The sequence below is a fragment of the Rissa tridactyla genome, chromosome 8 (assembly GCF_028500815.1).
Source record: "Rissa tridactyla isolate bRisTri1 chromosome 8, bRisTri1.patW.cur.20221130, whole genome shotgun sequence".
Taxonomy (NCBI): Eukaryota; Metazoa; Chordata; class Aves; order Charadriiformes; family Laridae; genus Rissa; species Rissa tridactyla.
The window spans coordinates 4,753,859-4,781,198 of record NC_071473.1 but is presented as its reverse complement, the minus strand read 5'-3'; the positions used below and the strand labels follow the sequence as shown (position 1 = coordinate 4,781,198).

The following is a 27,340-nucleotide window of genomic DNA, read 5'->3' as shown; positions in this document are numbered from 1 at the left end:
CACCTCTGACCCCGCCGCCCAGCGGGCAGCGCGCGGGATTCCGCCAATCGCAGCGCGCCGCTCGGGCCCGCTCCCGCCCCTTCCGGCCGCGCAGGCGCGGTGGCTGAGGGGAGGGCGGTGGGGCCGGTGGCCGCTCCGCCCGCCCGGTGGCCACGGGCGCATCATGAGGGCGGCGCGGCTCCTCCTCCTCCCCCAGCTGGGGCCGCTCGCCTCGTGGTGCCGCTGGGCAGCCCCCGAGCGGGCAGGGAAGGCCCCGAGCAGGCAGGGGCCGCCGCCGGCCCGAAGGCCGTTCAGCGCCTCACAGGCCTTCTGCAGGCTGCCCGGTGGCCACCCGAGAGAGACAGATGCGGGCAGCTGCGCTGAAGCTGTTGGGGAGGAGAAGGAGGAGGATGACGACGAAGGCGTGGAGTTCGGGACGCTGTCTAATAAATTCTCTTCTAGAAAATATTATCACAAAACCACATCGCGCTTTCAGAATTTAAAGCTTCAAGAAGAGGGAGAGGAAGATCTGGAAAGAAAACCTCGACGCGGCCCTAGGAACACTCCGTACTGGTACTTCTTAAAATGCAAGGCCCTCATCAAAGATGACAAGGTCTGTTCCCTGCTCTTCACTTATTTGTTTTCTAATAGTATTGATGAAAAATACAATTCTGTCCCATCTGTATCATCCTGTCATTTACTATCTTTACGTAAAGAAGTAAAATAAGATTTGTGAGGAATCCCGTGCTCTGTCTTTTCTACCACATCCTGCCCACAGCTGCATATATTAATATCCATTGAAATTGATTCTGTTGCTGCCTCATCATGGATTTTCCTCTTCCCTGTAGCTGGCGGAGGCTCTGGAGCTGTTTGAGGTGCAGATGCTGAAGGAAGAGCGTGTGCAGCCAGAAGAAAGCAATTACACTGTTCTAATTGGCGGCTGTGGCAGGGTTGGCTATGTGAAAAAGGCGTTCAGGCTCTACAATGATGTAGGTTTACGTTCTCTTCTCTCTCAAACCTTCATTACATTTTGTAAGATAAAACTGTTTCACATTACTTTGTCTCCAAAATGCCTTTGCATTAGTGTTTGCACCTTTTTAGCCTGAAACTCTTAAAAACAAGTTAAGAAATTCTAGAATTCCTTTCCTAAAAAGCCAGTTCAAATTCTTCTTTGCTTCTCTTAGATGAAAAAGCGAGGCTTAACTCCCACTGAGGCCACTTACACAGCCCTGTTCAATGCCTGTGCCGAATCGCCGTGGAAAGACTCAGGCCTGCAGAGCGCTCTCAAACTACGTCAGCAGCTACAGAGCAAAAATGAAGAGCTGAACCTGATCACTTACCATGCACTGCTGAAAGTCTGTGCCCTGTGCTCAGATCTCAGGATGTGCTTTGATGTACTGAAGGTAAAGACGTGACTTTTCTCGTATTACAGGTAGTCTGCTCTGGGTAAAGCTCCTGAAGTTGCTATATTGCATAGACTTTTTTATTTCATTTCCAGCAGAAGTAATTAGACATCACGTGTTTATATTTCATTGATCCTTGGTCTCATACAATGAAATTGTATTGGTACATACCAAACATTAAGTGCATAAGAGGAGGCAGCTGCAGAGGCTGGTTTTAAAACTCTGGTCAGGTGCGTCAAAGACTTATCGAACAAAGTTTTTGTGGAGTTTGCAGCTACTGTGTCTGTCTGTTCCTCATTTTGAAGGATGTTGATATATTGATACCTTGCTCCTTTTAGAGCTCTTACAGCAGCTTTTCTCAGAAGGGCCTGTCTGGGAGTAGCTAAAAGGATTACTGGTCCTGCCCCGAAATTCCCTGTAGCTCCCATCAGGGAGAAGCTAGGATCTGCACAGGCATTTTGGGGCTCTTTTTCTCCTGGAGCGATCATTCTGCTCAGAGCTCTGGGAGTTCACCCAATGCTTTGCTGCTGCTGTATCCCCAGAAGATGATAGTGGTATTTGAGCTTCGCAGCCAGCTGCGACAGACTGTTTGGGTAACTGCGAAGTTCAATGCTCTCTCTGCTCTTCTAGGAAATCGTGCACAAGGGCCATGTTCTCACAGCCGAGACCTTCAGCTTCATTCTCATGAGCTGCATAAAGGACAGCGAAAATGGCTTCCGATACGCCTTACAGGTATGTCTTCTTGTTCTAAGCGGGGAGAAAAACGCAAGTTCCGCATGGTAACTCGTCACTTGAACACGTGGAAGGCAGCAGGTTACTCAGAGCTGATGAAGTAGGAGGAGTTCAGCTCCTCCTAGGACAAGTTCTGTAAACCAGACTTTCACTGTAATACCACATATATCTGGTGTTATCATCCCCTCTTCAGGTTTGGAAACAAATGACTAAACTTGGAATAAAGGCCGACAGCCACATTTACAATTTGATGCTGCGTGCTGCCAGAGACTGTGGAATAGGTGATCCGGTCGTGGCTTCTGAACTCCTGCTCAGACCCAGCAATGAGAACTCATCTCAGCTAAGGCTTGCACCAGGGAGGCAGAAGGAAAAGGTGAAAAATCAGAAGAAGAAGGAATTGGAGGGTGTGGCTGCTGTCCAGCTGGATGTGGAAGCTTTGGAAAAGCAATTCTTTCAGGAGAGTCCAGTGAAGCCTGAAGAACTGATCCAGCTACCAAATAAAGATGCAGTTCGGGCTGAAACAGAACCAGCTGCTCTTGACAGCCCCAGTGTAGTTCACAGCAGGACTGGAGCATTGATGACGAGAGGCCAGAACAATATGGAGCCCGAACGAGCACACCTAAGCCAGAAGCAGCATTTCTGCAACCTGCCCAACTTGCTGGATTCCAGGATGCCTGGCACAGCTGTGGTTTCCCTGGGGACAGTGGCCACACCGTCTGATCGACTAGCTTTAATGGGGGATGTGGAGGGCTTCTTGAATAAAATGAAAGAGGACAATGCAGAACCCAACATTAAAACGTTTACATTACTGGCTGAGCTGGTGGAACCCCAAAGCCCCTCAGAATCCTCTTTGCTGGCACTCCTAGATGATCATAAAGTGAAAGTAGATGTGACCTTCTTTAACACTTTAATAAGGAAGAAAAGTAAACAGGGAGACCTGGAAGGAGCAAAGGTAAGAAAAAAAACACCTCAGAACCAGCCCTGTCACCATCTCCTTGTCTCAGGCCTCGAGCAGTACCTGCGTTTTGCTGTGAGACCTGTTTCTCTATCCACAGTAGAAACTGAGGATCTCACACTGTTTCCCATAAACCAGTGTTCAGGTTAATTTCTTAGTATTATGGATTCTGTTCTGGCATCTTTAGCTCTCTGTCTGGAAAGCTACAGTGAGACTTTTTGGAAACTGATGTCAACGCTTGTATCTTGCAGAGCATGCTGCCAGCTCTAGTGAAGAGGGGACTGTCACCTAACCTCCAGACTTTTTGTAGCCTGGCAATCGCTTGCCACCGAGAGAAGGATGGACTGCAGTTACTCTCAGATTTGAAGGTAATAAGCTCTGCTGCTTAGGGTTCGAGCTGCCGGAAGAGGCAAAGTGAAGCGTTAATGCATATAAAAAGACCTGCCAAGGTTTCTGTGGTGAGTGATTGTATTCTAACTCCAAAAACATGCAACTCTAGAGGTGCCAGCTTAGGTGGGCTGTCCTAGACGTGCGCTGGGAAGAGAGGGCTCATGGGAAGGGGTGTGCTGACGCTGGAGAGGCTGCTACACTGGAGCGAGAGCCTTGCTCCTTGTGTAGAAAGTACCCATGTGCCTTTTCCTTCGAATAGTCCTGCGCTAATCAGCAGATAAACATGTCTAACTGCAGCGTTTGTTGTTTCTAGAGGTCTGGAGTAACTCCTAACAAGTACATCTACAGCACCCTCATTGCTGCTGCTGCGAGGCAGCTGGATTACAGTTACCTCACAGAGATCCTGCGAGACATGAGGAATAATCAAGTGCCTCCCAATGAAGTTATCATACGCCAGCTGGAGTTTGCAGCACAGTACCCTCCGAAATTTGACAGGGTAAGTAGCCAGGACCGGTCACGCTGTGAAGGTGTCACAGAAGACACCAGTAAGAGTGGAGAAACATAGACGTCTTTTCCTCTGAGTTTGTCTGATTGGGCTGACAGTTACTTGAGCTGTTTCTTTAGTAGCAGCTATTGCATGCTAGTACTGAAGTCAGCTCTCTTCTAATAGAAACTTGTTTTGTTGCGTTTCTGTTTGCAGTATAAGTCAAAGAACCCGTACCTGGAGAAAATTGATGGTTTCCGCGGCTACTACTATCGGTGGTTAAAAGTAATGGCAGGAGAGGAGACCCCCCACCCCTGGGAAAAATACAGAACAGCAAAACGTGCGGTGGTAGATGACAACAAAGAAGAGGCTGAGCAGAAGCAGCCAGGGCAGAAGTAGCAGCGAGCAGGATGCTGATGTCCTGCATCTTCCTTGTACTGGAAGAACGTGGAACTTGGTCCCTTAAACTGTCTTGTTGTAAAGCTGCTTCTTATTTCCATGAACCCAAGTTCTTGTGGTAACTACATAACAAAATACTTGTTCTTTGTTTTGAGGAGAAGAAAATACATTTCCAGGTCGTTTCCTTAAACTGCAGAGGATTAGGTAGGCTGTAGTTTAACAAACCCTGTACTAAACAAGGAAGGAGTAAAATCAGATTTAACAGTGGTTTAGCTCAATGCTAGTTTTGTCTCTTTCCTGTGTTCTGTGGGTATCTGGGTACTTAGTGTGTGACCTGTAAGTCTCTGTAGACTGCTGGCATTCCTGGGTGGATCTACATGCTAATTCCAGGTTACAAACCTTAGCAGAGAGTTCTAGTGAACTCTAGCTTCCTTCTACACAGGATCGGGGGAAAGCTTGAATCAGGCCAAGGACTGTATTATTTCCTTTCCGTGCGCCTTTTAAATGTGGTTATTATTTGAGAAAGAGGGATAGCAGCTGCTTAAAAACAATGCTCATTTAGAACACCTGGCAGTATGTAGAGCAACATTCAAACAAACCAACCAACCAAAACACATCTAACAGGAGAAAAGGGGCATAGAAATGTTTTTCCAGAAGATTGCACTACTCTCTCAGGAAGGTAGACTTTATTTTAAAATAAATGGCTACACAAAAACCTACTCCAACGCAACCACCTTTGTATATATGATCCAGGTGAATACATTACTGTTTTAATTGCTATACAGAAATATCCAATCACACAGAAGGTGGCTGTAACTGTCCATTGTGTAGGATGAAATCCCTCAGAGTTCAAAAAGTAGTCTTATAGCTAAAGGCTTCACCCAGAACAGCCTCTGCATCCGCAGTGAGTGCATTCAATGATTCTCCCCTGGAAAAGAAACACGAGGAGGGTATTTCAGCCAAGGTACAGTGAGCAGACAGACCAGCAAGCTGCAGCCTCAAGACAGAGAATGGATCTGTGTGCGAAGGATTTCTGCTATCTGGTTTTCTGTTGTTTCCCCATATTTTAATGACTTCAAACGACTGTATGCCAAACCTGTCAGTAACTTTAGAACCAACTAGATATCAACTCTGCCAGCAAGAGGCAGAAAATGTTGGAACTAGAAGAAATTACCAGGAAGAACAGCACTACCTCCCCTGCTGTCCCTGACCTGGGAGGAGTGAGACCGGGTACTGCAAGGGTCCAGGCAAGGAGAGGAACAAGCTGAAACGCTTACCACTTCCAGCTTGCTTTTGGGGACCCTGCAGATGCAGTTGGTTCCGAAGTTGGTGTCCCGCGTCTGGATACACCGCAGGCAGCAGAGGTTCTCATAACCCTGTTTCTTCCACTTCGCAATCAGGTTTTTGTCAGCGTATCCTTCCTTGATGCAGTACTCGTAGAGCTCTGTAGAGGAGCAGACACCATCACAAGCAGCTCCCAGGAGGAGCTAGAAGACTCACTATCAGGAATTACTGGCTGTAGTAACTAGCAGTTAAAGCCAGGCAGCTGCCAGCCTTCCCTCCATCTTCCCTCCCCAGAAACCTGATCCTTCCCACTGCAGACCCAGTTCAGACACATCTGCAGGCAGACATCTTTCTCCCTTCTGTTTTCCCCTGCCCTGGGTAAAGCATTTGCATTCCTCACCTCTGCTGATAGCTTTTCTTTTGTAGAAGAGATCAAAGATGTAACGTGTTTTTTGGTGATGAATTCTGAAGATAGGCCAAAGGGATTCCACTTTCCTCTTCCCTTCATGAGGCTCGGTCTCCGCTGCGAGGGAAGACAAACACCAGGTTTCAGCTGACCGTTTTAGACGGCCAACTTATTTCTTTAGTCACTTTGCAATAAGCTGTTCCAAAAACATTCATAACCTTAATACATTAAAGAGATTAGACTGAACTTAGTAGGAGGAGACTCAAATGAGGGGGACCTGACCTGAAACAGCTCCTTTGGGAAATGAAAACATAACATCAGTGACCTGCACTGGGATGGCACGTGACTTCATGGCTGCCCCTGGCTTGTCAGACCAGAGCCACGGCACAGACAGGAACTGCCGGTCCCTCCACACGCACACCAGTGAGCTTCACCTGGGGCTCAGCCACGGTGTGTCCTAAAACAACTGTACATCAAACCTCTGTGCTCTGTAACCTGGGTACACCCAGAGAAAAGCGACCAGAACCGGCCCAGTCCCAGTCTGCAATATCACTGGGAGGCTGTGCTTCCTGAAACATTTACAGATTAGCTTGTTTCAGGGTCACATCTTTGAGAACACCCAACTCTGCTCTTTACCTTCTCTCATCTTCTGATCCAGCTCATCCAGCGTTGGCTCAATCAGCTCCCAGCCATCCGGGGGAGGCTTCCTGCTCCTCTTCACTTTGGGCATTGCCACAGGAACGAGGGTTTGACTGCACTCAAACGTGTGGGTGCTTCGAAGTCCTGAGAGCCACTATAAACACAAACAAAGGAAAACCGTCGTTAGAGATATTTGTCTTAAAACTTCTGTACCCCTCTGCCACTTTCTACCTCAACGATAAAAAGGAGCTTTATGAAGCTCGTGAAAGAGGCAAAACCTCACCCAGCACGGCCCTGGGGACACCGGCAGCCCGTGGGGCGAGCGCTGCCTCCACCTCACCGCGAGAAAACGTTTTTTTCTCCTCAGCGAAGTGAGGCGACGGCCGCCCCTCCCCCACTCCGGACTACCCTACAGCAACAACTTCCGCCAGCTCCTACCGAAAAGGCGGCCGAGGCGGCCCGGCCCCTCCAGCCCCAACCCTGCAGCCGCCGGGACCTGGCGTATCTCGCCGGGCCGCGGAGGCGACCGCCGCGATCCCACTCACCTGCCGGGAGGCGCCACTTCTGCTCCGCCGTCACCCGAGGGGCCTCCCGCACCCGGGACGCCTCGTGGCCCCACCCCTCTGGGGTGCCCTCCGCACTGCCTGACGGAAATCCTCCCCACCGTGCGGACCGTCGCCTCGGCCCGGGCAGGGCGGAGACCGCAGCTCCTCGGGGGAAGAAGCGGCGGCGCGGAGGAGCGGGAGCGGGAGCGCTGCGGGCAGCCCCAGCGGCGGGGGCCTCGCGGGGCCGCCGTGACTGGGCGGGTGTCGAGGGCCGCGCGCCGCGCGCGCGGGGGTGGGGCGGCTTCCGCTTCCGGGTCGCCGGTCGGGGCCGGGGGGGGGCCTCGCTGCAGCTGCCGCAGCCGCCATCGCCGCCGCGATGCCGAAAGGAGGTGGGGAACGGGGCGGGGCGGGGGGGCTCGTCCCTGCGGGGGTGGGAGCGGGATGAGGGGGTATAAGGCCCTTAGGCCCCACTGGGGGGGTGTGGGAGGAGGCCCCGGCTGTGGAGGCCCGGGGCGGGCAGGGCTCGCGTGTCCCACCCCCGCCACCCGGTCTCGGCTGGGGAGGTGCTGGGTCGGGGGCAGGTCTCGTTCCAGCCCCCGGGTCTGCAGGGATGTCTCTTTCCCCCCGCTCCCTAGCCGTGGGGAGCTTGGCCGTGGGGGGGTGTGTCTTTTCGCCCCTTCTCGGCCACGAAGGGGGGGGTCGCTGTGCCGCAACACCCCCTCCGGCTGCCTCGGGAGCAGGTCTCGGTTCCATCCCCCAGCCCGCTGGTGGAGGGCTTCGTGGGGAGCTTCCCCTCCCCAAGAGATGGCAAATTGTCCTCCTTTCTCACAGAGCCGGGGGATGGTGTCCCGTTCTGTGTCCCCCAATAAGTGCCGTGGGATCGCAGCAGCCCCCGGGGGTGTCCGGGCCGTGGGGTGCCAGCTCCCCTCGTGGGACCGGCGGCGGGCTGGGCCCCATGTGCTCCCCGCTGGGCTGGAAGCTGCAGCCGGTTCCCCCGGGACAGGCCTTGGGTCACAGGGACACCCGGGGAGGGGAGTTTACAGCTACACCGGGAATCCCGGGGGGCATCTTGGGGGGGGCATAGGCGGTGGGGGGGGCTGAAGGCCTTCCCCTCCCGGTGGCTCAATGGTGGAGGCCTTCAGGGCTGGGTATGGGCAATCTGTGCGCCCGGGCAGAGGGTCCGGCCCTGAGGGGCAGTGGAGGGTGGTTTTGGGGTGGTCTCTGGTTCAGGGGCTCCAAATGCGGCTCCTTTCATGTGGCTCCGGCTGCTCCGCATCTGGGTGTTGCGGAGCGGGTACTGACTTGCTTGTGTGATTAAGGAGAAGTAATGAGGGACTGACAGGCTGTCAGGGCTGAGCTGGATCCACCCAGAACCTTCTCCAGATGCACCATCTGCATAATTGGCTCTTGTGCGAGCGTCGGTGAAACCTCAGTCATATACATTAATGTAAACTAGCCCTCGTCACTCGTCTTCTCTGTAGTTTGTTCCAGTTCATTTCATCAGCATTTCCCAAGCTTTAGTGCCAAATCTGCTTCCCTATTTAGATTTTCTGTAAGCGCTTTATTTTGTATCCATTTGCACAATGTTAGACAAGGCTGAAGCTTTCACGTATTTTTTTTGTGAAGGCAAAGAACTGTGGTGGGTTATAACCCTGATTGCTGTACTTAAACGCCTCATAACTCAGAATTTTCTGCTCTGTATTTCACTGTATGGTTTTAAATGTTTGTTTCAAGCATTTTGCTTCTTGGGAAAAGAAGGATCTTTGCCCCCTGCGTCGCCTCCCCCCCCAAGTCAGTAGGAGTTGTTATATTGTGGAGTGGACCTCTGCACTCACTGTTTAATAGAAAATGGGGAGGTTAACCAGACATTAATAAATTTTATTACAGGATTATTTCTCACTATTTTGTTTTTTTTTTTTAATATCTTGATTCAAAAAGAATAAGTGATTCTTTCAATATTCTTCCATTCTCTGATGTAGCTTCCTTCATTTTTCTGTTTAAAGCTGAAGACAAATGTATTTTAACGCATGTCTGCCGTAAGCACCAGCGGTCTTTACTGCAGGTGAAATCTGCAGGTGATTATATTTTAAAAGTGCTTCACAGAGGAGGAGAAGAATCATCCGTATTTTACAGATGGGTAAACTGAGGCACAGAGCTGACGTGAGTTGCGCAGCGTGACGCAGTAGGTCAGTGGCAGATGTAGGACCATCACTCTGCTTGTCTGACGTGCGGTTTGATCTCCCTGGAGGAGCAGAGCCCCGTCCCTGCCCTCTGCTGAGCTCCCCACAGTCCCTCCACCTGCTGAACCCATGGCACTGCTGGTCCCGCTCAAAGGGACCTTACTTCTCTGTCTGCAGGCTCGAATATAAATGAGATTGATTCACTCTTCAGTTTGCTTCTTTTTAGGCATTTGAGTTGCTTTTCCTCCCTTTATTACCACTTTTTATTTGAAGTAATAAAGCTTTTGTGTTCTTCACTTCTGAGCCCAGTGTAAAATTGTGAGCCCAGCTGGACAAGAAGGCTGCCTGGCATCAGTTAAGCTTGTAGCACAGGGTTGTTTTGGTTTATTTAGGTTTTCTTGGTGTTACGTAGTGTGTAGGGATATTAACTGTTGTTCAACGTAGAGTGGTGTCGTTTGCTGGGCAGTGAGGTAATGTCTCCTGGGCTAGAGCGTTCCTGTGGCAGATCTCCTTCCCAGAGGGTGTCAGTATTGCCACGTGGGATGGTTGGGAACAGACAAACAGAAAACACATGTCTTGGGTGAAGCAAAGTTCCTGGTTGCACTTATGGTTTGGGTGCTCACGAGCTTCCACAGCTGAGTTCAGAGAGAAGAATCCGGTCTCTGTGCTTCCCCATTTCACCTGAGAAAAACATCTCGGGGGTCTCTGCAAGGCTTCCTAGTGGGGTTTTTGAGATAATTTATTCCACAGCTCAGCTTTTACTGAGCTAAAATGTCTGAGAGCTTGTCTCTGCTGAGCTAGGGGGACCTGTTAGAAAATGTTAAATTTCTAAAGCCCACGGATGCCGACTGCACTGGTGCTCCCTGTCCCTCAAAGTCCAGCAGCGCAGCCAGATGTGGCCATGGCACAGCCGTGCAGTAGTGAGAGATCTCTCCCATGTGTCCTGCGCAGTCCCCAGGAAGGAGGGATGATCCCCTCAGCCCTCCCCACTACCGTAAGGTTTCTGTTGTCCTCGGCAGGTGAGGTGGGGAGGGTGAGAGAGCGCGAGGATTTCCTGTTCCTTCCATCAAACTTCAGAGCAGTAGCAGAGAGCTCCCCTGCCTGAGCTGTTTGCTTTTTGCCAGGCTCACGAGTGGGTTTTACCTTGAGCTCCGTAGCTCAAGGCTAGAGACTGACTCTGCTCAGCTTGCTTTCCAGCAGTTCTTTGAGCTGTAACAACATAAACGGAGCAGTCGCTTGCAGGAAGCATTAATGGCTTCAGCAATTCATTAATCAACAGAATTTTGAACTTGAGAGCAGATCTTAGCCAGGCAGTCCAGCCAGCTAAGTTGACTCTCTCCTCTTCCTCTTCCATAAAGCTTGTTTTTATTTTTCCTTATAAAGCAGTAAAACATGGAGGCTGCTTTTAGTAGTTCTTCAGCTCTCATTGTAATTCCCAAAGCTTCTGTCCAATTAGCTTCCTATTTTCTCTTGGCACAGCCTTAGTGTAGGGGAGGGGTTAAGGAGGAAAGCTCGTCGGAGAGTTGGTTGTGACCGCAGCTGCCGCAGGAACATGCTGTGATTCCTCCTGCGCAGGAAACGCGGAGAGCGGCTGTGGGACTGAGCACCCCTTGCCAGCCCGGGAAGTGAATCAGAGAGGCCACAAGCACAGGCATGGGGGGACAAGGAAGGGTGGCGTCACCGAGAGCTGAGGGGGCACTTGGAAGCCCGTTGCCTGATAATAGGTGTCACAGCTCTGTGGTGGTTGAGGGACAGGAGTACCCTCTTTGGGCAGTACCTTCCTGGATCCCTCTCTGTAGGACAAGCCTGCGCTTGGCTTGGAGAAGACTGTACAGCTGATAGGCTGCTCTCCGTTCTTACGTCTCCAAAAACAGCTCAAGGGGAAAGAAGGAATTTATTCTCCAAGTATCTTTCTATGGATCAATAATCCCAATTCTCTGTGTAATTTACCCGAAATTCTTGGAGTGTTTCACTGAGACTGGCAAGTTCAGTGTGTCCTTTTTTTCATTGTTGTTTAGATTCTATCAGAGGAGCTATTTTGGTTTGTCCTATCTTCCCCGAAAATCCAGAGAGAGTGCTGCAGGAGGAGTAGACCTTTCTGGAACCTTATCACTAAACCATTTATTAATTTTATTTTTTTGTACAGGTAGAAAAGGAGGCCACAAAGGCCGAGCAAGACAGTACACAAGTCCTGAAGAGATTGATGCCCAGCTTCAAGCAGAAAAGCAAAAGGCAAGGGTATGTGTTTGCCTGCGTTATGTCCTTGCTGTCGTAAGTCCTGGCTTGTGCAGCGTAACTTGCAGTTCATGAGAAATGGTGTGGCTTGGTCAAGTGCTACAGATCATTCTGTCACTGATCACAATATGAATTCTGAATATCTCTGGCTGGGGAGGCTGCAAGGTGTGACCCAGTGTGGTTCCTCATAGAAGAAAGGCCAGGTAGACCACCCAGTTCACAATTTGAAGGGTAACGGATAGGGAAGATGATTACACAGCAGCTCTAGACATCTTTTCCCCCTGTATTTCGTCATTCTAGCCTTCAGCATCAGCTAATTTTTTAATCCGTGCTCTGCAGCTTGGTTGTGGAGGAGAAGGGCTCACATCTTGACATCTTAATGTATGTTGAAATTATTATATTTGTCGTTTTTCTCTTCTAGACTTAAAAGACCAAACTCCTTTGACTTCTTCCTGTACAAATGATTTTCTTGTTTGCCTCTGACTTGTAGGGAGAGATAACAGTTTTCTGGTGTGAGTCCTTTTTTGGACATGTTTCTGTGCCCCAACACAGGACTGTAACAGCTCCTCCCCGGCTTCCCCAGCTACCTGACTGGTATTATAAAAGGAACGGCTACTTCTTGCAGTACTTGTTCTCTTGTATTCCCAAATTATCACAGCTACGATGGCACGCTCACTGCTGTTCTTCTGTGACTTCCTGAAAGTGCTGCCTAAGCCAAATCAAGCTATTGCAGCTGAAGTCTCACAGCACTGACTACAGGAGGATAATTATACCCCATGTAGGAAATACTGATGAATACCTCCCAGAAGAAGATTACTCTTTCAAGCAGTCATGAGCCATATTGTTGACTCCTTTTTAATGTTTTGACCAGCTGTAACTCAAGATGATGGTGTGGTTTGCTGCTTAGCCACATATTCCGACTTTGTGTTGGATTTCTTCTTCCAAAGCGTAACTCCTCTTGGTTTGTTTTCTGATCCCACCTTCGTAGTTTTGTGCCATCTTTCCAAATTCTGAAACCACTTATGGGTCGGATTGTTCTCCAAAATGATTCCAACTCCTACCAGTGCAATGTCATTCACAAACTTTGTGAGTGTTCTGGAAAAGGAACAGAACAAGCAGGACCCCACTTGAAATGTCTGTCTTGTTTCAAAACAAACTAGAGAACGGCTCTTTGAGAAGGATTTCTTCTTTTTCTTTCATGACAATCTATACCGCACACATCTAATGCTATTTCATTAGGGAAAGCTTAAAAAAAACCAATTAACAAAATTATTCCTCTTACTGCCCATAGCTCATCCGCTTTTCCAGTTGCTCTGATCTGATGAGGGCTATTTGGCAATGGTAAAGCAAGCTATTCACACCCATGTTGGTTCTTCTAATCTTATCTTCTAATGATTTACAAATTAATTCCTAGACCTCTGACCGGTAAAAGCTGTGCTAAAAAAGGCTGTAATTTCTTGGATAATAATGTTCTGGTTGATGGTTCTCTGTTCGCTCTTCTCTAGGTTTTTTTAATCTATATCTAGGATGGGATCCAGCTCTACGTTATGTCCGTGTAGTTTCCAGTCCCTGAGATATCGTGCACAGGAAACACGGGCCAAAATGTCTCCTGGAGATCTTTCATTTGGGGAAAGTAAAGTGCCAGTTCTGTCTTTTACAATCATTTTCCTGGCCTGTTACACAGAGAAAACAGCGGGGTGGTTTAGAGGTGATTTGTTGGGGCAGGTGATGTACGTGTTGAGAATGAGCTCTTGTTTTGTGACAGCTGGGCACCTTTGGAGCCATAAGGGCCGTGTCAGGAACACCGGTGCTCTCAGAGCTGTCTCTCGTCCCTCCAAAATTATCTCATTTAAGAGTCACTGTTGGATTTCGGATTTTTATTGACGTGCATTTTCTCTAATTTCCTGTGATTTTGTAGGAAGAGGAGGAGCAAGAAGAAGGAGGCGAAGGAGCAACAGGGGACCCCAAAAAGGAGAAGAAGTCTTTAGATTCAGATGAGAGTGATGAAGATGACGAGGATTATCAGGTACTGTCATTCTCAGGGCGCTTAATGCATTTGCACCACCCAGATTCTTGGGGCTGGTGAGAGACGTGAGCTACCTATAACAGATTTTTCATGGAAGAGCTATTTTTCAAAGCCCAAAAAATCTTAATTTGACAGCATTTTGTCCTCAGAGTTAAAACTTGGGTATTTTTATAAGCGAAATGCAAAGGCAAGAAGATGTCAAAACAGGCTGAAGATGCCTGGTGGTATAAGTCTTGGTTCGTAAATGGTTTTGCTGTGTGGTAGTAAAAACATCTTGAATTCTGCTTTTGGGGTGTCTTGCAGTGTATTTGATGAGCTCTGATACAACACAACGTTGGGTGTGAGAGAACTTCTTAACCCTCCTCTTGTTCTTGAACCTTAGCAAAAGCGCAAAGGAGTGGAAGGGTTGATAGACATAGAGAATCCCAATCGTGTAATTCAGACAACCAAAAAAGTAACTCAGCTGGACCTGGATGGACCGAAGGAACTCTCGCGACGAGAGCGGTGAGTCTTTCCTGCTGCCTCGGCAGGAGCTAGTGCATTCCTGGAATTTCATCCTCACTGGTGGCAGCAGCTTAATGCGGGGAGGTGTTTCCCTGCTGTGTATGTGGTGGTGTTTCAGGGAAGCCCTTTAGGTGCGTTGCTGTCTAAAGCGGACGCTGAACAGCAGCGAACTGTCAGGCAGGACTCACTGGGGTTCACAATGTCTTTTCTTACAAACCTGACAGTAGTTCTCTGTCCTCTGGGAGTAGCTGTGGCCATCCTGGAGCCAGACAGCTCGGGCAGGTGTGCTGAGAGAGTGAAGTTAGTTGCTGTGAAGCAGATGTAAACCATTCCTTTCCTGAAGTTTTATGCCAAAATTCAGACGTAACCAAAATCCATTAACCAGAGGTCACCTTGGGGTCCGCTTCAATCTTGCTACAGAAGGTGCCCTAGTGACAGGTAGCAGTTTCCCAGACTCCAGGGGTCGCGGTGAAATTTTTGTCTGAGCAGATGAATAAGATGAGAACCAAAGTTTAATCTTCTAGTTTCATTTAGCAATGGAGAGTTTCAGAGTGAAAGATTCAAGCTTGCTTATTTGGGATAGATTGCTTCGGCAGGATTACACCTTTGAGGGTACGGCTGGGAAAAACATGTCATGGTGCTGTGCAGTCTGGGGCTAATTCATTTGACCTCATTGTGTGTCGGTGTCCTTATTTAGCTGAACGAAGGTAGAAATAACCTCTCTCATCACTCCTGTTCAAACCTTGCAATAGATAGAACCTGGGCTTGAAAACTGGTGACGGGGCCCCCCAGTCTCTGTCCTCACAGTCCTTCCCAGTCAGAAAGCCTCCCCCGCTCTGCCTGTGCCCGCGTGCTTACATGGATGCTCTGGTGACTGGTGTGTTTCGCTCAAACAGAGAGGAAATAGAGAAACAAAAGGCAAAAGAAAGATACATGAAAATGCACCTAGCTGGTAAAACAGAACAAGCGAAGGCAGATCTCGCCCGACTAGCCATCATTCGGAAGCAAAGGGAAGAAGCTGCCAGAAAGAAAGAAGAAGAAAGAAAAGGTTAGAGAGTGATTAATCATATCCTCTTACTTCTTTTTGTGATGGTTGCACTTGCCGAGAGCCACGATTTCTCATGTCACACGCGGTAATCCCTCATCTCCTGAGACTGCGGGGTGTTGGTGAGTGTCATCACAACTCCTCTCGTCAAAACCAGGTTCAGCTGTTTCGTTCTTATAAAGCTCTTGCTTTATAAAGCTCCAGGACATCTGAGCAGGGAAAGAGAGAAGGGAATTGCCCTTGATATCCGTATTGTCCTCAGCCTCCCAGGCAATGCTTGCTCCATTTTGGGGGTTTAGCGAGTTCCTTGCGCTGGGTGTGATTCAGCTGCTTTGCTCGCTGGGATCCAGCCTGCCCTGGGGGTCGGCAGCCCTCCTCCCCTGCCCGGCCTTTCTCTTCGGCTCTGATAGGTGTGAACCTGAAGTCTGATGAACGTGTGTTCTTGGTGCCTTCCACAGAAAAATCCGTGCGTCAGCATCAGGGTAATTTGTGAATGCCTGAGGAGAGGCTGAGGACAGAAGGGAACACGCAAGGGGGGGCTGTTCCTCTTAACTCTGGGGGGGGGGGATGTACCATGGATTGGTGGGGAGGGTCGGATTTTCTCCCGTTACCTCACTGTGCATGGCTAGCAGGATTTCGGTCTCCGGGGCTGTCGGGCCACCACCAGTCCGTGATGTGTGCTGTGAAATGATGAAACCTCTGTTGTTTTCTTCCCCGCAGCAAAAGACGAAGCGGCCATGGCAGGTAAAAGACTGCAGTCACTATCCCTTAACAAGTAAGCACAGGACACGCAAGAGGAGGAAACGCCAGGGAACTGTGCCTGGTGCCTGCCAGGAGCTCTGTCGTGTTGCATACCATCGATGCCACGTAGGGTGTACTGCGGCATCGAAGTCACCTTCACCTCCAAGAGACACTGACGATGTGTTTGTCCTCATCCTGGCACAGATTTCCATTTTGGGGTTAGGGGCAGCTGCTATCTTCGGTGCAGAACTGTGCTGAACAGCAATTCTCTGTAACAGTTTGGAAACCTGAATGTTTTTGCCGTTTTTAGGGTTAAGAACTCATAGACGGGGAGGGGGGGGGGCAGGGCTGGAGGGAGCTGCGCGGGAGGGCAGATGCTTCAAATATTAGATTGCAAGAAAGTAGATTGTGGGATCGTTGTGGGGTGGGGCATGGGGTGGGGAACTTTGACTTGCTAGTGAAAGCCCAAAGGATAACGTATCTGAGGAATCCTTTGGGGCAAATGGCCCGTCAAATTTTGCTGCAGGCTGTTGCAGTATCATCTGGGAGCCTGACTTCATGGACATCTGGAGTGCCGTTCCTTCCTGGTTTCATCCCTCCTCTCTTGCAGCCAGCCTCCCCTTTTCCCTCCTCTTCATTATTTTTTTTTTTTCCTTCTCCTTATTAGGGATAGTGCCAGTTTTTAACCACATCATCCTTTGTTTAAAGGAAAAAAAAAACCCCAACATTAATTGTATCAGACCCAGATGGAAAAAAACTTGATAAAGTTTCAAAACCAACACCAACAGAACTTGTATATTTGGCTGATTAAAATGTAAATTATCATAACTGCTCTGTCCTGGTCGTGTGTGTGTGTGTGAACGCGAGCGTACGGGCCGCCGCTGAGACGCGAGGTGCGGGAAGGCTGGTGGTGTGGTGACTCCTGTCTGCTGCTCTGCTCTTCCTGTGTTGTTGGCGCTGTGGAATTTGGCTGGAGGTTCCGTTGCTCCCTCAGCAGACGTCGCCTGAAGGCACAAAGCTCTTCCCGCTGTCTCTCATGGACAATCTTGCACAATCTGGTTACCACAGTGGAGAAAACAGTTGCCCTCCGGCTGCTGTCTAAGCCAGTCACTGTGTCAGAGGGCCGGTCCCCGAACTGTCACCCCCCGGCAGCCGTCCTGTGTCCTGTCTCGCGGCGCGGGGCTGTGGAGCAGGAGATGCTCTAACCCGCTGCACCCCAGGCAGTCCTGGGAGTCCTGCTGTCACCCTGCACCAGGGACACCAGCACCTCCCAGACTTGCTCACCCAAGGCTGGAGGAGATTCAGCCCCAGAGCTGGTCTGGGAGCTTTCGGAGCCGCTGGCAGGGGGGTTCCGGCGTTAGGAATGCAGGATGACAAATGTGATTTGCTCAGCGGCCCAAGGTTTCCGAGCCGGCTCTCCCGGCGTGGGATTGCACCCAGGTGTCCAGGAGGAGCTGGGAGCCGCATGGGAAACCTGCGCTGCTTTGTCACCGCCATCCTCGCCCTGACCTTTTGTCTAATACCAATCCTGGTTGGAAACCGTGCTGAGGCAGGGAACAGGGAGGTGACATCCCCCTTATCCCCACAATCCTGATTCATCCTCAGAGCTGGCAGGAGGGAGGATGTGACCATCCCTGGTGGGATGCGGCACAGCTGATGGGCCCTAATCATGCACGTGTTTGCACTGAACTGTTTTTTTTTTTTAAAAAATCATTGGATTTATACAGGAAAATCCTTACTTTATTTTTGTTTTCTTTAAGCAATGTATGACCAGCATCGGGTAGGATGGTAACAAAAATAGTAAAAAAAAAAAAAAAAAAAAAAAAATGGTTTTCTTTGTCTGAGAGCAGCCGCCGGGGCTGGCTGGCAGCCGGGGGAGCCGCTGGTGGCATCGCGGCCGGCTGGCAGAGGTGGCACGGGGGCTGGCGGGGGGAGGCAGGCGGGGGCAGCAGGGCAGGGGCAGGCTGGCAGCCGGGATGCCCTTCCCGGCTGGTTCCTTCATTTATTTGATCTTGAGATCCTTCAGCGCCGACTCCAGGCTCTGAAACAAAGCGGGAGGTGGTTCGTCATCAGCTTTTTGCTTTCCAAGGCGACTGGTTGGGGAGCTGAAAGGGGGGCACAGCGCGGGGGGGAAGCTGTCCCCTGGGGCGCTAACCCATCCCCATTGGAGGAGATACCAATTTCAGCAGGTTTTTGGCTCATTTTTCAAGCCATGTGGGCAAAGGCGAAGCCAGGAGAGGGTGCTGGATCCCTGCGCGAGGCTGGTGTCACCCCCCTGCCTCTGATGGTGAGCTGTGGAAGTGCCACCCGGGGGTGTCCCCCCACCCGTCCCTGGGTTAATAGAGATCCCACCCAGGACTGTGGGACCCCTGCGGGCGGGATGAGCCCCACCGGCACAGCAGTGGGGTGAGGGACTGCAATTAGAGCTGTGGCTAACGAGGGTTCAACGCTGGGTGCTCCCAGCCTGGGGGGACCGCGGGGACGCCTCACCTTGACATCCCAGATGCTCATGCCGCCGTCCATCCCTGTGGTGCAGAACTGCGAGCAGTTGGCCTTCCCCCCCGCCAGCACCGAGATCTGGCTGCGGGGCGCAAGAAGGTGGGGGGGGGGGGGGTGTCAGCCCCCGGCCCCCGCTGAGCCCTCGGGGCTGCCCAAGAGTCGGTGGGTGGGAGTGGGGATCGCACCCCTTCACCTCCCCCACCCATGTGCAGGGATGCTCCAGGGATGCTCCAGGGATGCCCAGGGCTGGACCCCTCCATCTCCCTCACCCATGTGCAGGGATGTTCCAGGGATGCCCAGGGATGCTCCAGGGATGCCCAAGGCTAGACCCCTCCATCTACCCCACCCATGTGCAGGGATGCTCTGGGGATACCCAGGGATGCTCCAGGGATTCCCAGGACTGGACCCCTCCATCTCCCTCACCCATGTGCAGGGATGCTCTGGGGATACCCAGGGATGCTCCAGGGATTCCCAGGACTGGACTCCTCCATCTCCCTCACCCATGTGCAGGGATGCTCCAGGAACACCCAGGGATGCACAGGGATACCCGGGGATGCTCTGGGGATGCTCAAGGTCTGTCCCAGCTCCCAAGGCTGGACACCTCCATCTCCCCCACCCCTGTGCAGGGATGCTCTGGAGATACCCAGGAATGCCCAGGGATACCCAGGGATGCTCCGGGGATACTCAAGGACCGTCCCAGCTCCCAGGGTCAAACCCCTCCATCTCTCCCACCCGCATGCAGTGATGCCCAGGGATATCCAAGAATGCCCAGGGTTGCTCCAGGGATACCCAGGGACGCTCCAGGGCTGTCGCAGCTCCCAGACCGGACAGCAATACAACCAGGGGATGCTCAGGGCCCAGCACCCACAAGCAGCCCCCGGGGTGACCCAGCGAAGCCTGACCCCCACCCACCCACCCGCCTCCCCAGCACGCACCTGATGCTGTTCTTGTGCAGGGTGTCCAGCGTGGCGTTGGCGGTGTCGGAGCTCGCTTTCTTGTCCAGGTTCTGGAAGCGCTCACGAGCGGTGAGGCCGCGCTGGGAGCTCTGCTTGGGGACGTCCAGCTTCCCCCCGAAGGTCAGGGCGCCCTGGCTCTCCTCGTAGGTGAACAGCATCGGGTAGCAGTCGTGGCCCTGGGGAACCGGGCAGCCCTGCTCAGCACCCTCCTGCTGGCTCCCGGCACGGCGCCCACCCCGTGTCCCCAGCCCCAACTCACCGCGGCCACCAGGCTGTTCTCGGTGATGAAGGTGACGGCCAGGAGGGGCAGGGTCTCGGTGCACAGGGAGGCCACGCTACGAGGGAGGGCAGGGCATTGTTAGCAGGGAGCTGAGCTTCAGCCTCTCTGCGCTGAGACTGGCACAGCTCATAACACAGGTGGAAGCCACAAAACTACAAGGAGAGGACGCGCCACCTCCTCCATCCACGTCTGCTTGGCCCAACCCAAGCCAGACGTCTCCATCCCCAGGTCAGTTTTGGGGTCAACCCCCCCCTGTAACACACAGCACGGTCACCCCCAGCCCCCCCAAGCCCCCTCCTCTCCCCAGCCCTGCTTACGCCATCTTCTTGTTGGCATCGGCGAGGCAGAGGGTGCTGTCGTGGCTCACCCAGGCCACCCGGGCGCCGCTGGCCGAGAAGCAGATGCTGTGCACCCACCCGCAGCTGCTGCTCGACTCGAACATCAGCTCCCCGAAGGGCATCTTGGAGCCCCACGGCGTGGGGCTGGGACGCTCCTCCACCTCCTTGATGTAGGCTGAGAAGATCCTGGGGTGGGGAGGGAGAGCCCTGCCATGTGTCCTTGGCCAGTGGATGATGGGACGGTCGCCAGGGCATCCCCCAGCCTCCCCCATCTCCCCTGCGCCCCATTCCTGGCTCCCAGCAGCACTGGAGAGGTGGATCCTGCCCCACGGGTGAGCTAGGGTGCTGGGCTGCCCGCACACCTCTGTGCTGAGGCAGGGTGGGACCCCAATCCATCCTTGGGGGATCCCCCCACCTCAGGACCTCCCAGTCATCCACCCCCCCTGCTTCTCACCGGCACTTGAAGTCGCAGGAGCCAGCGGCCAGGAGGACGTTGTTGGGGTGCCAGTCGAGGCTGAGCACCGTCGAGCGGATGGGCTTCTTGATGTGCTTGCAAACCCACCTGCATGGAGAGCAGGTGGTGTCAGAGGGGGAGCATCACCACCCCCGGGAACCCTTCTGGGCTTTCGGGGGGGCTAGCCGAGGGTGGTCAGGGCTCCAAGCACCCCCAGGAGCTCCCCTGGGCCACCTTCCTGCAGTAGCAGCTCGGGCATGGGGAGTACCTCCCTCCATCTCCCCATCTGTCTCCACCTCCTCCTCCAGCTCCTCTCTGTCTCCCCCATCTCCTCCTGTCTCACCTCCAACTCCTCTGGCCTCCTATCTCCCAATCCATCTGCTTTCCATCTCTCCATCCATCCATCCATCCATCCATCCATCCATCTCTTCTCCATCTCCCCTCTATCTTTCTCCCCTCCATCTCTCCCAGGACAGACCCAGCAAGGCCATGGCAGAGCCTCACCAGTCGTTCTCCTGCTCAAAGTAGCAGATGGAGATGAGCCGGGAGCCGCTGCCCACGGCAAACTTGTTCTCCTTAGGCGACCACTTGACACAGCGCGCAGCCCTGTTGATCCGCAGGATGACCAGGGTGGGTTTCCAGACGTTGCCCTTCAAGGTCCAGACGTAGGCGTTGCGGTCGGTCCCACACGTCACCAGCCGGTTGCTCTCAGGGGCCCAGTCAATGCCTGGAAGGGAGAAGGGGGGTGATGGTGGCCCAGGGAGCCATGGGGATGGGGCTGGAGGCCTTTTGAAGGCAGAGCTGTTCTGGGTGGTCTCTGCTCCAGAGTCCCTCTTTGCCCTACTCCCACGTCCATCCCAAATCATCCCGTTCCATCCCAATCCATTTCACCCCATCTCTTCCTTCCATCCATCCCTCCTCCATCCATCCCTCCATCCATCCCTCCCTCCATCCATCCATACCATCCCACCCCAACGCATCCACCTCACCCCACCTCATCCCTCCCCATCCCATCCCTCCCCATCCCTCCCATCCCATCCACCCCACCCCTGGGTGCCTTCTGACATGCTAGATCGGGGCCAGCAGAGGTAGACACAACCTGCGCCCTCTCCTCCACCCACCGCACAACCCCCATCCAGAAGCTGCCCGTGCCACCGAGTGGGGCCAGGACCTGCTGTGGGGCAGAGCCACCCGCCATCCGTGTCCCCGTCCACTCCATCAGCCAGGACTCACCTGTCACCTGCCCATTGTGCTCCTTCAGCTCATGGACTTTGCTCCACTTGGCCCCATCCTTGCGGTAGATGTGGACCTCGTGGTTGTTGGGGCAGAGGGCGATCTCTGTGGGGCGAGAGCAGCCGGGGCAAAGCCCTCCCCTGGGCCATGGGCTCTGCCCGGGGGCGAGCGGGGCCAGCCGCCATCGACCTGCCCCAGGCTCGTCGAGGCACGGTGGGACCCCACCAAGCCCCATCTGCACTGTGGGGTCCCACCAAGCCCCCCCAGCCTCTGCCCCACGCTGCCCCGAAGATGGCCCTGCTCCTGCAAACTGTCCCTACGGGGAAGGGAGAAGCTCCCCCAGATCCGACAGCCCAGCGTGCTCCCTTCCACAGCGCGGGGTCCCGCAGGGCCGGTGTGGTGGGATGGGATGGGATGGGACGGGATGGGATGGGATGGCTGTGGGTGCTCAGCTCCCATCCGGCCCCATCCTGCCCTGCCTGCCCAGCACGCCGGCCCCAGCAGAGAAAGCTCTTTTTGTTCTCTCCCACCTCCCCTGCGCCGTGGCCGGGAAATGCCATCAGCCGTGAATCACCCGGCTCCGCTCTCCTCCCCTCCGCAGGGCTTCGCCCGTCCCTCCCCGTGCCGGCGGCCGTGGTGCCTTGGGCCCGGAGGCCGTGCTGGCACCCCTGCACCAGGCTCTGTCCCGGCAGAGGGACAGGGGGCACACATGCTGTCCCAGCCCCAAAATCTGTCTGTGGCAGGACCTGCTTCTCCAAACCCAGCCCCGACACAGCTCTTCCCCATCCGGGGGGACATCGCCCACTGCGGGGCTGTTCAGCCGGGACAGTCAGTGCTTTGGGACATCCCTGGGGATTTCGGGAAGAGGTGCCCCAGCCATACTTACGGGTCCGGTCCTTGTTCCAGGCATGGCAGCTGATGGGCTCCAGCAGGAAGCTGTGGTAGGCCATGGCTCGCAAGCTGGGGATGGGGCGAGACCCCCGCGGCCATCAGGAGATGCTGCTCTGGCCACAGGGACAAGCCCCCAGCAGGCCCCCCTGGCTCCGAGCCCCACCGAGCGTTCCCTCCCACCGGGATCAGCCCCACGTTGAAGCCCATCGAGTCCCTCCTCTGCTGGGGAAGGGGTTTCCCCAAGGATTTCCAAGCCCAGAGTATGCCCAAGGAAGGATGGCCAGGTGGGTCCAGCTCGGGGGGAAGGGAGGGAAGGTCCAGGTGGAGCTGGAGGAGACCCCCATGGTGCTGCCCCACAGCCAGGCACCCCACACTGAGTGTCCTGTGGCCGGGTGCCAGATGGGTGCCCGCGGCCATATGCCCACAGCTGGGTGCCCCATGGCCAGATGGGAAGCGGGGACCTCTTCCATAGACTTCCAAACCACACCATCACCCTGCCCCAGCCGGCTGGAGCCTGGTGGGCAGGAGCCGGATGGGTACACGGACACCCTGGCGCCAGCACCACCAGCCCCACACACATCCCGGGGTTCCGCCATGGGCAGCACCTCCTCCCTCCGGCTGCTCCCGCCAGCCCCGTGGGGCTTGTTCCTTCCCCGCCTCTCATTTAGGAAAGGCCAAAACCCCATGGAGGCATCTCCATCCCTTTCCATCCCATCCTGTTCCATCCCATCCCGTCCCGTCCCATCCCATCTGTGCTCAGCCCTGGTGAGCCGGTGACTAATCCCTTCCCCTGGCTGAGCTCCCCGCGCTGCCGGCAGCGCCCACCGGCCGCTCCGGGACCATGGGATGGGGCTCCCTCCTGCAGACCCGCTCCGGGGCCATGGGACGGGGCTTCCTCCCTCAAACCCACTCCAGGTGCCGCAGGAATGGGAAAGGCTCGGAGCAGCGGCACAGCCCCTGGGCCATCCGGCCGAGGTAACGCATGGATGCGGGGAAACACCTCACCAGGGCGTGACGGACGGACTGGGATTACTCACAGTTTGCCTCTCGGCTATTTTGGGAACTCCCTGAGCGCTGCCCGTTTTCTTTGGCAGCTAAAAACGGTACAGAGGAAGGAAAAAAGTCCCTCCTAGCGAACCTCCCTCCCCGGGGCTGGTGAAACGAGAATCCATGGAGCTCCATCACCTGCCTTTCGCAGGCGGAGAAATCCCAGTGCCAATGCACGGCACGACCCCCACTGTCACACAGCCCACGGCCGAGCCCCCGCTGAACCCCCTGTCCCCGCCGGCCGAGGATACGGCCATGGCTGAGCATCTCTCCGGCCCCAGCCCCACTGATGCTGCCGGGGCTCGGCACCGGGTGACCCGCGGGAGGCTGCAAAGCCACTGCCACCGCGTCCCTCTGCCCCGAGCCCGGCGGCCGGGGCTGCGCAGAAGGCGCTGAATAAAATCAGCAAGCGGGGACGGCGCGGTGGGTGTTGCAAGAGATGAGGAGCGGAAAAGTCTGTGAAATGGGGACCTGGATGAAACGGGGACCCAGCTGAAACCATCCCTCGGCTCCTGGGGAGGAGGGATGGGAGGCAGAGCACGCCGCGGCGCTTTCCATCTTCAATGCTCTCCAAGAGAACAGCGATACTTGGGTTTTTCTTAACTTGGTCTGGGTGCTCAGAGGCCTGGACCCTCCTCGCCGGGGGGGGGTCCTTGCCGTTCACCCATTTAACGCCGCCCCCGCAGGGCCGGGCAGCGGAAGCCGTCCTCCGGCTGCCGTGGGAGCTGGTGGGAAGCAGGGGCTGCTCGGCCGCACGAGCCCCATCGCTCCCCGCAGCCGTTTGTGCCTCATTCCCCCAGCAGCCGCTTTATGGCCCGTGTCCTGCTGACGCCCCGTGGGCTGAGCCGTGCCCCAGCCTGGGGTGGGAGCCGTGGGGGGACCCAGGGGGAGCTCGGCAGCCCCTTCCCAGCAGGGAAGAGCATCGGAGGGGCCGCGGTCATGCCCCCCATCAACACGGAAGCTTTTGAGGGAGGAAAAGGGGCATTTTCAGATGGCCAGACAGGGCGGGATTGGGATGAGATGCAGCTCCGTTATCTCCCCGGCCAGCCCGGAGGCGCCGAGCAGTTCGGAAACATCCTTGGAGGAGATAACCAAACCTTGGCAGGAGCCGAGCGCCGGGGGCTCCTCCCGCTCCCAGGAGGAAGCCGTGAGCCGGAGGAGCTGCGTTTTTGGTTCTGCTGAGGCTGGCGGGGCGGCAGGAGGTGGGTTTGCACCCGCCGGTGCAGAGACACAATGAGGGTCCCGCCGGGAGCCGCAGGACCCCGTGAAGCTGCCCCCGGCCAGCATGGTGGCCCTGTCCTCCCGCACTGCCGAGACCCCAGCGCCGACCCCCGGTAGCCCCTCTGCTCCCCGCGGCGGCTGCAGGGTGTCACCCCCCCGTGCTCCTGCCAGCCAGGCTGGGGACAACCGTCCTCAGTCCCCAAGGTTAGTGTGGGGTCCCCCAGGAGCCAGCCTGGCCCTGGGGGGGACATCGCTGCCCCGGCGCAGATGAAGGGCAGCTCTGACCCTCCTCCTCCTCATGCTGGGTAAAAGCGGAGGCTGCTGATGCCCGAGGAGGAGAGGACCAATCTCAGACAGCGCTGGCACCGACCCCTGCAGGACCCCCACCAGGAGACACTTTCCAACCCCCCGCAGCTGCCGGGCCTCCGGCGAGAGGATAAAACTCAAACTTGCTGCCAAAGCTAAAGGAAAAAAAAAAATCCAAAAGCCCAAAACGCAGCAAAAGCAAAACCTACAAGCAGCGAGGCGCTGCCTGCACCCCCCTCCGAGCCCAAAGCAGCCCCGGCCGGGGGGTCCCCGTCTCCCCTCGAGCAGGGTGTGAGCACCGGGGGGAGGCGACGGCCGCAGCCCCCCCCGGGACAGACCCAGGTGGCAGCTGGGGTGGCAGAGCTGCCTCCCCGCTCCTTACCTTGCCGGGCAGGGCTAGTTCATGGACTCTGGGCAGTCGACACGAACGGCAGCCCCGAGCGAGCGGCGGGAGCTGCTGGCTGCCCCGCCGAGGCAGCCCGACTTCCCTTTTCCTCTCCGAGAAATGCAACCACTTCCTTACGTGGGCGTTGGGGGAGCGCAAAGCAGCTCGGCGGCCGCCCTGCCCCTGCCTGCAAGCCAGGCCTCTCCGCCATCGCCGCACGTGGATGGGCCACCGGCCCGGGATGCTCCCGGCAGCCCCCGCTGCTCAGCGGCATGCGGGCAACTCGCCCCAGGAAGGATGGAGCCGGGAGAGCGGAGGGAAGGAGCCCCGTCTCTCTCGCTCCAGCCGCAGCAGGGTTGCTCAGCCCCCCAGTCCCCAAAGCGTTTCGGGGGGAACAGATGCCACAGGGCCCCCGCCGCTGATGGCCCGCAGCAGGCGGTAGCTGGAAGTTGGAGCCCACCCGGGGCGAGATGGGCCTTGGCATCGCCTCCCACGGCCGGGGGGGATTCGCAGCTCAGCAGGACCCCGCGGCACCTGGATCCGGCCACCCCGAGCAGCAGCTGCTGCCGGTTCCTGCATCCCACTGAGCCCAGTGGGACCGAGCCCAGGCTCCCCCCTGCCAAGACATGCACCCCTCTATTTTTTTCCCCTCCTGCTTCAGCGCAACTAATTTTTATTCTTTTCCCAGACGGGCAGGGTAACTCCCAGGAGCTCGGCTCCTGCTGGAAGGGGCTGGGAAGGAGAAATGGGATTCAGCTTCTCACTGCTCGGCTGCAGGCGCGGGGGAGGGATGCAGGATGGACGCACCCCTTCCCTCCCCGAGCGCCGTCGCCGAAGCGGGACAGCAGCTCATCGGGGTCTCGCACAGGGAGGCGCAGGATGCGGGTCCAACCACCTCGTACTGGTTGAGCTGCAGAATCCACCTCCGAGTGAGGGGGCAGCTGTAGGGAAAGGCTCCGCGTGGTGGCACAGAGCGGGCAGCTCATCTCTCCCTTGGTCCCGGGGTCCATCAGCCACGTTTCCCTTCAAGCGTGTTGCCTTGGTCCCACGCAGAGATCCTGAGATGTCCCCAGAGGGTAGCGGGTCTCCGCGGCTCTGGCCAGGAGTGAACCTCCATGGTGGGAAAAGTCCCTCTGGGATGCAGCGAGCTGTCCCATCCTCTAACACCCGTTTGCCCGTTGCAGTGCCCAGCTCGCCCCCGGCATCGCTGACACCCCAGACGCAGCAGGAGGGACACGGCTCGCACCGCAGCTCCCACGCGGCTGAAAGCTGCGGCTTTTTGAAGTTTTTCCTGCTGCCGGCACGTTTTCTCTAGTCCTGCTCTGGCTGCGAGCTGCTCTGCCTCTTCACCAGGAGGGTTCAGGCTTTCCAGGCGTCCTAGCGCTGCCTCCTGCACCACGACCAGCAGCTCTCGGCCGTGTGCGATGGGAGGACGCGGCACAGACCATCCTTCTGCCCATCCCTTCCCACCAGACCCCTTCCAGGCGGGGGTTTGAAGGAAGGACATGTCATTTTAATGCCTGCAGTAGGAATGGGGGTGTGTTATGGAGGGGAGAGCATCGCCCCCAGCGCTGCCTGCAGAGCGGTTCCGCGTCTGCCATCACGTTTCCTCATCACTTCTGGTCTGGAGGCTGCTCCTGCCGCGGCTCCTCGGAGCCTGCGCTAACGAGCACGGCAGCGAGCGGCCTCCGCCGGGGACGCACGGGTTTCGAACACCGCTTGGGTTCCCCCCGGGGCTCAACAGCCCCCGGGGAAATCAGCGTGTGGAGGCCGGGGATGAAGG

General features: G+C 55.3%; 4 protein-coding genes across 8 annotated transcripts; 2 read left to right on the top strand and 2 right to left on the bottom strand.

The window, feature by feature from the left end:
• The first annotated feature begins 94 nt into the window (after nucleotides 1–94).
• Nucleotides 95–4,620, top strand: PTCD1 (pentatricopeptide repeat domain 1). Of its 3 annotated transcripts, none has more exons than XM_054211010.1 (7): nucleotides 1,244–1,382; nucleotides 1,478–1,612; nucleotides 2,013–2,114; nucleotides 2,308–3,066; nucleotides 3,321–3,437; nucleotides 3,773–3,955; nucleotides 4,160–4,620. In XM_054211010.1, exons 3-7 carry the CDS (start codon nucleotides 2,067–2,069, stop codon nucleotides 4,340–4,342), a joined length of 1,290 nt encoding a protein of 429 aa, XP_054066985.1. In that variant the 5' UTR covers nucleotides 1,244–1,382; nucleotides 1,478–1,612; nucleotides 2,013–2,066; the 3' UTR covers nucleotides 4,343–4,620. The 3 variants fall into 3 exon arrangements, with proteins under 3 accessions (XP_054066983.1, XP_054066985.1, XP_054066984.1); XM_054211009.1 differs by having other exon boundaries at nucleotides 1,298–1,382; nucleotides 1,481–1,612; XM_054211008.1 differs by lacking the exons at nucleotides 1,478–1,612; nucleotides 4,160–4,620 and adding exons at nucleotides 95–592; nucleotides 828–968 and having other exon boundaries at nucleotides 1,164–1,382; nucleotides 3,321–3,913.
• Nucleotides 4,621–5,013: 393 nt separating this feature from the next.
• On the bottom strand, nucleotides 5,014–7,375 carry BUD31 (BUD31 homolog). Its single transcript, XM_054211012.1, has 5 exons — nucleotides 7,217–7,375; nucleotides 6,669–6,825; nucleotides 6,027–6,149; nucleotides 5,620–5,786; nucleotides 5,014–5,270 (listed from the first exon to the last, which is right to left on the bottom strand). The coding sequence occupies exons 2-5, from the start codon at nucleotides 6,760–6,762 to the stop codon at nucleotides 5,220–5,222; spliced, it is 435 nt and encodes a 144-aa protein (XP_054066987.1). The 5' UTR covers nucleotides 6,763–6,825; nucleotides 7,217–7,375; the 3' UTR covers nucleotides 5,014–5,219.
• A 134-nt stretch (nucleotides 7,376–7,509) lies between these two features.
• Nucleotides 7,510–16,775, top strand: PDAP1 (PDGFA associated protein 1). Of its 3 annotated transcripts, none has more exons than XM_054211005.1 (6): nucleotides 7,510–7,605; nucleotides 11,543–11,634; nucleotides 13,550–13,657; nucleotides 14,040–14,161; nucleotides 15,058–15,209; nucleotides 15,927–16,775. In XM_054211005.1, the coding sequence occupies exons 1-6, from the start codon at nucleotides 7,593–7,595 to the stop codon at nucleotides 15,983–15,985; spliced, it is 546 nt and encodes a 181-aa protein (XP_054066980.1). In that variant the 5' UTR covers nucleotides 7,510–7,592; the 3' UTR covers nucleotides 15,986–16,775. The 3 variants fall into 3 exon arrangements, 2 of the variants coding, with proteins under 2 accessions (XP_054066980.1, XP_054066982.1); XR_008467954.1 differs by having other exon boundaries at nucleotides 7,531–7,605; nucleotides 15,058–15,328; XM_054211007.1 differs by having other exon boundaries at nucleotides 7,535–7,605; nucleotides 11,543–11,628.
• On the bottom strand, nucleotides 16,585–25,702 carry ARPC1B (actin related protein 2/3 complex subunit 1B). Its single transcript, XM_054211004.1, has 10 exons — nucleotides 25,555–25,702; nucleotides 22,594–22,667; nucleotides 21,708–21,812; nucleotides 20,979–21,201; nucleotides 20,475–20,582; nucleotides 20,000–20,206; nucleotides 19,662–19,737; nucleotides 19,382–19,578; nucleotides 18,438–18,528; nucleotides 16,585–17,988 (listed from the first exon to the last, which is right to left on the bottom strand). The coding sequence occupies exons 2-10, from the start codon at nucleotides 22,655–22,657 to the stop codon at nucleotides 17,950–17,952; spliced, it is 1,110 nt and encodes a 369-aa protein (XP_054066979.1). The 5' UTR covers nucleotides 22,658–22,667; nucleotides 25,555–25,702; the 3' UTR covers nucleotides 16,585–17,949.
• Between the last annotated feature and the right edge of the window lie 1,638 nt (nucleotides 25,703–27,340).

What these genes read in the sequence shown, in the direction of transcription:
- PDAP1 (XM_054211005.1), top strand. An exon ending in CAGAAAAGCAAAAGGCAAGG is followed by an intron (nt 11,635 to 13,549) that starts GTATGTGTTTGC and finishes GTGATTTTGTAG; the next exon opens with GAAGAGGAGGAGCAAGAAGA. An exon ending in GAAAGAAGAAGAAAGAAAAG is followed by an intron (nt 15,210 to 15,926) that starts GTTAGAGAGTGA and finishes TCTTCCCCGCAG; the next exon opens with CAAAAGACGAAGCGGCCATG.
- ARPC1B (XM_054211004.1), bottom strand. Translation starts at nt 22,657, where the DNA reads ATGGCCTACCACAGCTTCCTGCTGGAGCCCATCAGCTGCCATGCCTGG. An exon ending in CTGGAACAAGGACCGGACCC is followed by an intron (nt 21,813 to 22,593) that starts GTAAGTATGGCT and finishes CTCGCCCCACAG; the next exon opens with AGATCGCCCTCTGCCCCAAC. An exon ending in GCACAATGGGCAGGTGACAG is followed by an intron (nt 21,202 to 21,707) that starts GTGAGTCCTGGC and finishes TCTCCCTTCCAG; the next exon opens with GCATTGACTGGGCCCCTGAG.
- PTCD1 (XM_054211008.1), top strand. Translation starts at nt 164, where the DNA reads ATGAGGGCGGCGCGGCTCCTCCTCCTCCCCCAGCTGGGGCCGCTCGCC. An exon ending in CCCTCATCAAAGATGACAAG is followed by an intron (nt 593 to 827) that starts GTCTGTTCCCTG and finishes TCTTCCCTGTAG; the next exon opens with CTGGCGGAGGCTCTGGAGCT. An exon ending in GAGACCTGGAAGGAGCAAAG is followed by an intron (nt 3,067 to 3,320) that starts GTAAGAAAAAAA and finishes TGTATCTTGCAG; the next exon opens with AGCATGCTGCCAGCTCTAGT.
- BUD31 (XM_054211012.1), bottom strand. Translation starts at nt 6,762, where the DNA reads ATGCCCAAAGTGAAGAGGAGCAGGAAGCCTCCCCCGGATGGCTGGGAG. An exon ending in GGATCAGAAGATGAGAGAAG is followed by an intron (nt 6,150 to 6,668) that starts GTAAAGAGCAGA and finishes CTTCCCTCGCAG; the next exon opens with CGGAGACCGAGCCTCATGAA. An exon ending in AAGAAAAGCTATCAGCAGAG is followed by an intron (nt 5,787 to 6,026) that starts GTGAGGAATGCA and finishes GCTCCTCTACAG; the next exon opens with AGCTCTACGAGTACTGCATC.